The sequence below is a fragment of the Pteropus alecto genome, unplaced genomic scaffold, assembly GCF_000325575.1.
Source record: "Pteropus alecto unplaced genomic scaffold, ASM32557v1 scaffold8, whole genome shotgun sequence".
In the NCBI taxonomy this organism is placed as follows: Eukaryota; Metazoa; Chordata; class Mammalia; order Chiroptera; family Pteropodidae; genus Pteropus; species Pteropus alecto.
The window spans coordinates 378081-389363 of NW_006494609.1; the positions used below are offsets into that span (position 1 = coordinate 378081).

The following is an 11283-nucleotide window of genomic DNA, read 5'->3' on the forward strand; positions in this document are numbered from 1 at the left end:
CTGCTTCACTTGGATCAGATGAATTCTTAAGACATTTACTTCAGTTTACTTCAATTAAAAAAAAAGTCCACATCCTGGACATGCCCGATCTCATCTGATCTCGTAAGCTAAGCAGGGTCGGGCCTGATTAGTACATGGATGGGAGACTACTGAGGCACAACAGGTGCTGTAGGTGTAAAAAAAAAAAAAAAAAAAAAAAAACACCGGGGGCCCGGATCCAGTGGTACTGGAATTGTTAAGACTCTAAATAGGTGTATGATCAACATTTTTAAGATTATTTTTTAACTTCTGAGTGAAAACCTAAAACTTTTAACGTGTTTTTTTAAATGTTCCGTTTCTTACATTGTTTAGTTCTTTATTTTTAGATAAAAAGTACATGTAGCTATTTTTTCAATATAATAATTATTTTCTTATAATCTTAACATCACTTGAGTCAGGATCCAGCCATTTGAAAAAGGACACAGAAGAATCTGCTATTCAGTATCACTGATAATTCATATTTGTTAGTAATCCTTTATAGGAAAATTACAGTGTGGTATTACTGTCTCTCCGTAGGTGGCATAGCTTGTCATTGGAATAGATTATAAGAACATTCAAACTATACTTTGCAAAATAGAGCTCGCCATGTAGTAGATCCTTAATTAATATTTCTCACTATCTCATTTGTATGAGATATTTAATTTCCAGTTTATTAAAGAGGTCTTGTTATTCTGAAATCCTTCTGTGAAAGATATTTTAGGATTCAAACCAAGCTTAAATTGTGACATTTGCTGTAAATTGTCTTTCTTTTGCCCCAGAATTTGAATTTTAAAATGCTGTATCAAAAAAAAGATTAAAAAACCACACAAGAAAACACATCTGAGATATTTATTTCTATTTGATGACTTTAAAAGTTTTAGGTATAAAATTTAAATTCAATAAATTCAAGTAATTGCTAAAGGGAGAAAGTCTTAGAAACTACAAAAAAAAAAAATCATGAATCATTCCACTTAGAATGAGTGCTTTTGTTTCTTCTTCCCTAGGCACTAGCCACAGCTCTCACTCTGTACAGTCAAGCCTGGTCAGACAGTCCCCTGCTCGGGCCTCAGTAGCCAGTCAGTCTTCTTACTGCTACAGCAGCCGGCATTCATCCCTCCGGATGTCCACCACGGGATTTGTGCCTTGTCGGCGCTCTTCTACCAGTCAGATATCACTTCGAAACTTACCATCATCCATCCAGTCTCGCCTCTCTATGGTGAACCAAATGGAACCCTCCGGGCAGAGCGGCATGGCCTGTTTGCAGCACGGCCTGCCTTCTTCCAGCAGCTCCAGCCAAAGCATCCCAGCCTGCAAACATCACACGCTCGTTGGCTTTCTTGGGACAGATGGAGGTCAGAGTAGTGCCACTGATGCACAGCCAGGCAACACCTTAAGTCCTGCCAATAATTCACATGCCAAAAAGGGGGAGGTGATTTACAGAGTCCAAGTGAGTAAGCCCAGAGTTCTTTTTGCACTGTGCCTCTTATTTCTTTTGTTTGTTGAGTGAAGGACTCTTGTGAAAACATACCTTATATCTGAAGACTAGAACATTTTTGAATGTTACAAAAAAAGTTTCTGCTGGCATAAAAACTGAAAGCCAGCAGTATTCCAGTGGTGATATTTGTTTCCTACTCAGCCATTGTCATGTGGCCAGTGCAGTAAGGTCTACCAGTAAGCTAAAAGGAATTGTGGAGGTGGCTCTTAAGATTGTTTTTTGTTTTATTATAGGCAGTGGAGAACTTGAGACACAGAGTCCTATGAAATAAATTTTGTTTAGGATTATATAATTTTTGAATTTCATGAGAAAAATGAACTGGAAATGATCTATATTTATTTACAATATAGATCGTGGATCCCAGTCAAATTCTGGATGGGATCAACCTGTCAAAAAGAAAAGAGCTGCAGTGGCCTGATGAAGGCATTCGGTTGAAAGCTGGGAGAAACAGCTGGAAAGACTGGAGCCCTCAGGAGGGCATGGAAGGCCATGTAAGTTCTGTTAATGGCACCCTCTGGTGCTCTGACTTTTTGTAGTTTGACTGACTTGTATCCATGTTTTAAATTGATTTATGTACTTATGCTTAATTATCTAACAGTTTCTACCTCTAATCTTAAGTGAAGAATAAGAGTTTATGAGTATATTCAAGGTCCCTGCCACTAATTTCCTGTTTTATTTTGAATCATTAGGTGATTCACCGATGGGTGCCTTGCAGCAGAGATCCAGGTACTAGATCTCACATTGACAAGACAGTACTTCTGGTCCAGATTGATGACAAATATGTGACTGTAATTGAAACTGGGGTACTAGAACTTGGGGCTGAAGTGTGAGCCAGTGTTTTATAACTACATTTCTTTTCCTTCTGAATTCCAAGACATTGGAAAAAGAGAGGAGAGAGCAGAAGATGCCTGCAGGTATCACTTTGATCCTTTATAGGAGAGACTTGAACATAGAGTGGGCTTGGTTAAGCGCCTCTCCTTTGCCCTTCACCCTGACTCCTGTCACTGTTTTTGTCCCCAAATAAAGCTGAAATATTTTTTTAAGTTAGCTGCCAAGAAAACATTTTGCATGAAGGATAAAACTGTTAAAATACATCCTTTAAAAAAGTTTTTTTCCTATGCATTGCCTTTGCTTTAAATCAGCAAACTCTTGATTTCTAAACTATGATCTCATATTTTTCTAATTTCTTTGCCAAAAATAATTGCCATGTTTTGTCATAGAACACAAAATTCATTTCCTTGACTTTTAAAAACAGAACAGTATAGAAACCTTCAGTTTGACATATAGCAGTATAAAAGTTTAATGTACAGTGAAAAAAAGAGACTATGAACAGACATAGATATATCTTATTCCTTGAGCGCTAAAAACTTTAATGAAAAAAACTGCACTAATTTTTTACAACAATGCACTAAAGTCTGAGATTTCTCAGAACATTTATTTATATATATAAAAATAAAATACCATTATTTAAATTGCCTTTGGGATTTACCCCTTCCCTTTCCTTATAAACATACATAGCAGAAACTGAGCTGCCCATTTTTCTGTTAGTAGTCTGTACTTCTTGCAGTACATTGGATGTTTTCTTTAAAATGAATACTAAGTCTCAAGATAAACATAGTTTCATCCTTGGCATTTCCCGGAACCAATAGTCATGAGTCGGTCCTGTGAACACTACTGCCAGCTCCTGTGTCCACACTGCAGATGAGCTCCAGCATGGTGAGTGCCCCAGGTACTCTGCTTCCCTCCACCTGGGGAAGCTCTGCTGGGGCCAGTCTCGGGAAGAAAATACTCTTGCTTTTCAAAGAAGAAGATGAATATCCAAGAATTTAAAGAAAGGATTGGTTGCCTTTTATTTTAAGAGTTCTTAGCTCTTGAAGTCATTCACAAGTAGTTCAGTTAATCAAGTAAAATTTTTTCAAATACAGTTATCTAAATGGTGCAGTTCTTATTGTTATTTCTCTCTGTAATAACTTTGCCTTTTATTTTCTTCCTTCTTTTTCTATTACTTGAATCTTATTTCCTGTAATTTATAGTGTGTAGCTGTAATTTGAAATATTTATAACTGTGAAAATGACTTATTCATATGTTGTCTCATAAATTTTATTTTTTTTAAGTGCATGTATTCAGGGAAATATGTAACTCAGATTTATAATTGGGCTAGGTGGGAACTGCAATTTAGATTTAATTTGTCAACTTTTGGCATTTTTTAAATCCTTCAGAAAACTTTTCCTTTTTGTGTGAAACTCCAAAGAAGACTGTACATATCCTCTGAGCATTAGGAGCAGCCGTCTTTCTAACCTCTGAGTGGAAAATGAAAAGCAGGTGGAATTAATTTTAACTATACATTTAATCTAATATATCCAAAGTATTACCGTTTTAACATGTGGCACTAGTCATATTTCAAGTATTCATTAGCCACATATGCCTACTGGCTATTATATTGGATAGCTTGGGTTTAAAGTATCTTTTCGATGAGGTGACAGGGGAGAGAAGCTGTTTTTTCTACTAATTGTGATGAGATCTTCCAGCATAGCATAACACTTCAGTAAAAGGAATGAGAACTAAGAAAGGAAGTAAATAGTTAATATACAGCATCTTACTGCATTTCTACTCAAAACCTATTTATTTTTCCTTGTTCTAATTTAAAATTTTGTGGTTATTCAGGACCCAATGTGCCTTGTGTTGATGTTTCCAGACTTTACACTTTGCAAAATTTACTGTTTAAAAACATTTATCAAATGATTTTCTGAACCTTTACACAAAGGTACCTTTCTAAATTGACCAATTAAAATCTATTTTCCTGATACTGTCATTATATTCTGTATTTGCCTCTTTTTGGCAAATCTGTAGTATGCCATTAAGGTTCGGGCTCTTTTTTTCCCCTTCTGAAGCTGAATATATGATTATCTATATCTATTTATTTATTTAAAATCTTCTCAAAGGAATTATGCTCCCTGCTGTTTGTTGTCTTTCTGAAATAAATATGATCATTTTATGGTCATTGCCTAGATGATTAGTGGAGCCTTTTCAATCTTAAATGGAAGATAACTCATTTTCCTACTCAGAAAAAATAACCCTCAATTTCAAATAATTCAGTCAGAAGTGTTAGACTTATTTTTATTCCTAGCCTCACCCCCTACCCTCAGTTGTTAAAACACATCACATACTCCAAAGTAGATTTCAAATGCCAGACTAGATTGTATATAGAACATATATATTGGGTCTTGATTTGCGGTAGCAGCTAATGGACATTTTTCTTAAAACAAGTTGAACTTTGTTATCAGATAGTCCTGTAGTGAAGTTTTATGAATGAGAAACCCTAAAAAGAAACTTGTTCTTATTTTTTAAGACTAAAACTGTCTTTTAAATAATAATACTTTGCTAATAATTTCATCAAGGGAAATAGTGATAATTGAAGAAAGATTCATGTCTTAAGAATAATTTGACCTAAATTATTATGTAGAAATATACATACTTCAATTAATTAAATTGATCATACATGTCTTATTCTACACCACCCCCCCCAGAAAATAGTGAGCTATTTGTGTAGATTCCCTGCTTAACTTTTTTCATTAGTCTTTCAAGAAAGACTCCAGCATATATACATTACTGTCTTTAGTTCACATTTGCCCAAACTTTCAGAGTTCTATAATTTAAAAGTAAAAATATGTAATTAAAACACTAGATTTTTTTTTTAAATATGGCTTCATTGATATCTATTTTTTTCTTGTTTAATTTTATTTTTTCCCCCTTTGAGTTATAAATTTTTAGCTTCTCTTTTTGTTTCCTCTCATTCAGTAGCAAAAATAATTTTATAACTCAAAATTAAGCTTTTGGTTAATCTTCCAGCTTATAACTTCGTGTGAGCCCTCTTTTTACATTTTCAATACTTGATGAAACTTTAAATGTTCACTTTTTTCTAAAGAACTCTAACTTTTTTAAGAGCCTAAATTAATACATTGATATGTAAGGGGCTTGAGAGTACTTGATGAGGCCGTATATTTTTAAGATAAGAGGAGATTAGTTTAAAATCTAGTTTAAAATTAGTTTAAGATTAGTTTAAAATTAGTTCCTTTCAGAAAATTAGTGAACAAACTTCATCAGTGTTCTGCCTTCTTTGGGTTTCCATTACTGGAAGATTAACTTCCATTAAGTTCGAAGTATTTTTTAAAATATTTCAAGTATATCTGAGATACTTCTATTAATCCTTGAAACAGAAGTAGTCAGATAGTGTTTCTGTCCTGAGTGAAATTTTGAAAATTACTCTGTATACTAAATGTCTGGCAATGAAAATACAAGTTTTTATGTAGGAAACTACATCTCATTTAAAAAGATGTATTTTTTTCTAGGTTGGTTTATTTTTATACCTCATATCAAAATATAAAAAACAGCCTCAAATCTAAGCAAGGGTTGCTTAGCCTCAGTAAATTCTACTTTGTTTTTGAGTAGCATCCTTCTGCTTCTCTTAGAAAGTCTTCATTTGGTGGATTGTTACATTGAGTCATTCATCCAGAACTGGGTCTTTTAAACTTATAATTTGCCCAGAGTCTAAAGTGATCTTTTTCTTTTAGTTAATTTTTGAAAATCCTTCCTCCAAAATATGTGACTTGAGAAAGAGATAACAGTAATTTTGAGTAAGAATTCTTGAAATTTATATATATTAGTTACTAAACTATAAACTGCAGTCCAGGTTGTTAATTGCTTTTGTGATTATTTTTATTACTTCTTCATGAATATGAACAAAGCCCTTCCCCCGCCCCATAAGTTTTCAGTATTCATTCTTAGTTTTCTTTGTAGTGTAATGTGATAACATAAAATTACTTTGCCCGGATACAGACCCAGTTGATAATTTTTTTGATCAGATACATTTTTCAGATGATGTATAAAACATCCATTTTTATTTAGAGGCTTTTCTTTTAATTCCAAGAAGAATGGAGAAAATAATGTCAATCAAGGCTAAGATGATACGTGGAACCTATTAGTGGACTTTGAGCTTTATATTTTAGTAATATGTAGAAACTGAGTTTTATTGATCAGGAGAAAGAGAAAAAATAGATATTACTATGTATTTGTGCAGCATACATTTTAATACTACATTGGATATGTATAATGGATTTTTGGGTGTGTTCTTTTTTAAAGTATTAGAAAACCAGCCTCTCTTTTCTTTGTTTCTCTTATTTAAAAAAACCTAGCTGACGTACATCTAGGCCTTCTCATTTTTAACTTGTTAAATGTTTAGGTAAGAACAGTGATTGGAAAGGAATTATTATAGAAATAGATCTGGAAGATATGTGAGTATTAATTTTGCTTGAAACAGACATATATTTTCTGCTTTGAATCGCCTCATCACAGTCATCTGTCAAGAATTATGTGTGATAAGAGTTTATTTCTTATCAGCCACATTCTTTCTGAATTAAAGTAAAAAAAGTTCTGTTTGTGAACTGAACTTTCTCATCTGCCATTTTATGGAAGCAACGTAACACTCTTTGGGGGAACCAGAGCTGATTATCATCGCAAGGTTATATGACAACTCTGTTCTAAGACTTATACCTATTATATAGGGTTATACCTTTTTTTCTTATCCCTCAGCTCTGTACCTGACAATTTATGATTCAGTGGAGCCAAGCTAGAAAAAACAAAGATCATCTAAGATTGTGATGAGGATGAATTCCCGGGTATCACTTGCACAGATGGGGTGATGACCTGGAACTCAAATCAGTGTAGTAGTAGAGAATGAGATGGCCACTCCATATGGCTTTTGAGTTTAGTGTAGTTGTGGTTAAACAGGTTTTTTATATTATGAAGCTTGATTCTACAACCAAAATAATAGAAATGAGGGCAAAATCATGTCTGCTTGTGCTTTTTAAAAGCTTGTAGTTTAAATAAAAATAAATTGTAAAAACTGATAATCTTAACCCTGTTCAAGTCTGGCAATGAGCTCTGCATGAGGAAATGGAAGGAAAAATACTGATGATTCTAGGAAGGTAGGTGTGAAGAAGGAAAATGGGTTTCCCTTTTCTGATCATGGGCTCTGAAAGGATTCATTGCCTCTAACCAGCATTCAGTATAAACCAGAGATAAGAATATATGTACTTGCGTGTGTCTGTGAGTGTGTGTGTGTCTGATTGTTTGTTATTCTAAACAGCTTGTAAATATTGTAGTTGTTTAAAATGGAAAATAAAAGCTGAGATTTTTTTTTTTTTTGCAAATATATTGCATCAAAAATACAGTATTGACAGTGGACAAAACACTGAGGAAATAAATTTTTTTTTCATTTTGCCTTCTGTCCATTTTTGTCAAATTAAGAAAAATTAAAATATACCATATTAAGCTCTTCATAGCGTATTTAAAAACATGTACATGTTTCTGAAATATAATCATTTGAAACAAGCTTTGACCTATAAACATAGTTCATCTTATAATAGAAATATACATATTTTGTATTAAAAGGATATCTTTTCACACTTGGTATAAGGGTTGTCATTTACATCTTCTGAATTTATCCGAATGTGTCATTAATGAGATATTAGATGGAACATGTAGAATTAGGATTATTAAAAAAGTGCATATTCATTATATTGTACTAAATTACAGTACAGAAAAAGAAAAGAACATTTGGATTATGGTCACCAAAATCAAGCAAATGCTTAGTTGGGGTGTGTATAAACCTACAGATTTCATGTATCATACTTAAAGAATATGAAAGCTGATTTACACTGAGAATAGATATGCTCTTGATTAAATCACTTATTAAACCTTCGGTGAGTCATTTTACTAGTTACAACCCAAATCAGCAGGATATAAATTACATGCCATCTGCATGAGAGCCCCAAACAACTTGTGATCTTCCTGCCAGGGATCACAGTGGCACAACTGGAAATGGAGCGGTATTTAGTATTAAAGGATAGTATTTTTTCTGGTGACAGGAAACATGCTGGTTAAATGAAACCCATCTTCAAAGGAATTCTCCACATTGATCTTGGAGCCAGAGATTCAAAGGCAGGTTGACATGAAATTTGGGCCCCATTAAACTTCTTTGTTATTCTTAAAATACAGTTTACTTAGTGTTTTCCCTCCTAAAGGATCCGGAAGAGTTTTGCTGATGGGTATCCAGTGAATCTCACCATAGAGGTATGTTTTCTTCTGGGGCAGGTAAAAAGCTCTTTTGTGAAGTAAGGACATGACTAAATAATGGCTTCTTGAGTATTCATTCAGCACTTACTATACAAAATACTAGTTTTATTTTCCCCCTTCTTCATATGTGCTTATTAAAGGAAACTAAATATAATTAAACCGTATACTTGGAGAAGTATAAATTGTAAATTGGTATAAGAAGATCCCTAGATTGCTTTGTAGTTCCTCAGGATATACATTAAAAGCAAGTGGCTAGAGAGGAATCCGTCTTGTGTGTAAACCTTTTAAGAAACCTTTCAATTTCAGTGCCCAGTAAATTGTGCCAAAAGGGAAAAGTCATTCTTTAGTCCAGGGTTCTGGGTTCCATTTTGCTCCCAAGAATATTGTACGAATGCATAGTAACTGGCCCATATAAGAATACTCCAGGTTCCAGTCCCATCTTGAAGCACAAGCTCTTGACCTCTCTTTATCAGATAAAGTCAGTGTCCTAGGACAGCACTGAATTTTTTTTTTGTTTTGCATATTGATTTCTTTTTAATGATGGTGACATTGGTTAACAAAATCCAATAAGTTTCAAGTGTACAATTCAATTCAACAGTAAGTTTCAATTCAACAGTAAGTCATATATATATTACATTGTGTATTTGCTGCCCATAGTTAGATTTCTTTGTCACCACATATTTGACTCCTTTTACCCCATCTAACTCCTTCCTCTCCCGCACCCTCATAACCAGGGCAGCACTGAATTTAAGCAGATACCAAGTAGTGCCCCTAGATTCATAACACAGTTGACATTTGAGCAATATGTTTGAACTGCATAAGTTCATTTATATGTGGATTTTAAAAAATAAATATACAATCAGCCTTCTGTATCCAGGGGTTTCACATCCATGGATTCAACCAACTATGGATAAAAATAGTATTTTTGATCCCCGGTTGGGAAACTGTGGGTACAGAGGGATGACTGTATGGAATGCATCATTCTATATCATTTTATGTAGGGGACATGGGAATCCATGGATTTTGGTATCCTCAAGGGTCTTGGAACCAATTCCCCTTGGAAACGAAGGGACAACTGAAGTTTTGGGGGAGTCAGAAGTTATATGTGGATTTTCAACTGCATGGGCGGAGGGGAGGTGTCTCCAACCACCATGTTGTTCAAGGGTCAACTCTACTGTTAATGGGTTGCTCTCACATATCACCCACCACTTCTCGGTTGTATACCAGTTAATAATATAGTATGTCACAAACATCCCAATGAGAATTCACAGTGTAGCACGAATGTCTAAAGCAAGGTGTACCTTTCTTTAGATAAAATACGGATTCATCTAGCTTATAAATTTGGGGCAAATTTATAAGCTAGACGAATCTGTATTTGGGGCAAATTTATAAGCTAGACGAATCTGTATTTGTTGTACAAAAGTTGTACAACGAACTTTTGTACAACTGCGATGTGAAACCATATTTATTTTTTTACAGTGAAAAAATTTTAGAATTAGCCAACTGGACTCAGTTTAGATTATCTCAGTTTTGTAAATAGAGTCCTAAGATATTAATTTATTTGAGATGCTTGCAGTTACAAGAAAGAGAAAACCCAATTCGAAATTGGTGAAACAGGAAATTGGCTCACTGCAAAATGAAAGATAGGCTGGGCTTTCAGAATTGGTTTATTCATGTTACTCCAAGTCTATACATCTGTACTTTTCTCAATTATACCCTCTTATGTATTCTGCCTTCCTTTGCAGACTGGAGCTAGGTGTTTGTATTTCTGGACCTCATATATCATCATCCCCCAAAAAAGTACTTCCTGTTACCTCTTGAGTGGGAAAATTTCCCAGAAGCTTCCACATATTTCTCCTTGCATCTTATTAATATAGATTTGTCATATGCAAGATTGTTGTCCCTATGTTCTGATTTTCTAAACTAGTCACCGATGAGAGAAACAATCACCATGATTGGCTTAGACGAATCAGCCTGACCTTGAACCTAGAATCCATTCCCCAGACTGTATGGTTGCGTACAAGGAGTTGACCACAATGTCCACAGCAGATCTGTACATAACTTTCCAGAAGTCGAGTATTGTTTTCAAGAAACAGAGACTTGGACCACCTAAGAAATAAGGTATTTCATCTAGGATGAATCTGTAGCAGATCTAGAACAGAAAGTCAGCAGAAACTGAGGTGGGCGTAGGTCCAGATGTCTGCTCTCTTTCTAAGGGGCTGCCTTGTGTCTCATGACACTTTCGTACTTCTCCATGTAAATTACTTTTTTCCTTGAGTTATTGGGAAAAAAATTGAATAAAACCACCCGGACCTGAAATGATCTTTAGGAGCGGCTTTTAATTAGAGATTCAGTTTCTAAAGTACTACTCAGATTTTTTTTTTTTTTTTAGTCTGTTTTGTTAAGTTGGGTTTTTCTAGGACTGCAGTTCTCAAACATTGGTCTCTCGATACTTTACACTTTAAACTATTGAGGCCCCTCAAAAATTGGTTTATGTAGCTTATATTTATTGCATTAGAAATTAAAACACATTTTAAAGATGTTATTTTTAAATGAACTCATTACATGTTAACACTTTTATTTAAAATAATGTTTCCAAATGAGAAACTATATCACATCTGAACTCCTATCTGCTT

At 34.3% G+C, this 11283-nt stretch overlaps 1 protein-coding gene across 6 annotated transcripts in view; it reads left to right on the forward strand.

Annotated features, from left to right (window-relative positions):
* PCNX1 (pecanex homolog 1) overlaps positions 1-6665 on the forward strand; it is a 132119-nt gene extending 125454 nt beyond the window's left edge. For all 6 annotated transcript variants that reach the window (XM_006925413.3, XM_015599644.2, XM_025042085.1 and 3 more), the window contains 3 exons: positions 1023-1465; positions 1864-2004; positions 2203-6665. In XM_006925413.3, coding sequence (XP_006925475.1) covers positions 1023-1465; positions 1864-2004; positions 2203-2343 — 725 coding nt within the window. In that variant the 3' untranslated portion in view covers positions 2344-6665. The remainder of the gene's footprint in view (positions 1-1022; positions 1466-1863; positions 2005-2202) is intronic.
* The last annotated feature ends 4618 nt before the right edge of the window (positions 6666-11283 follow it).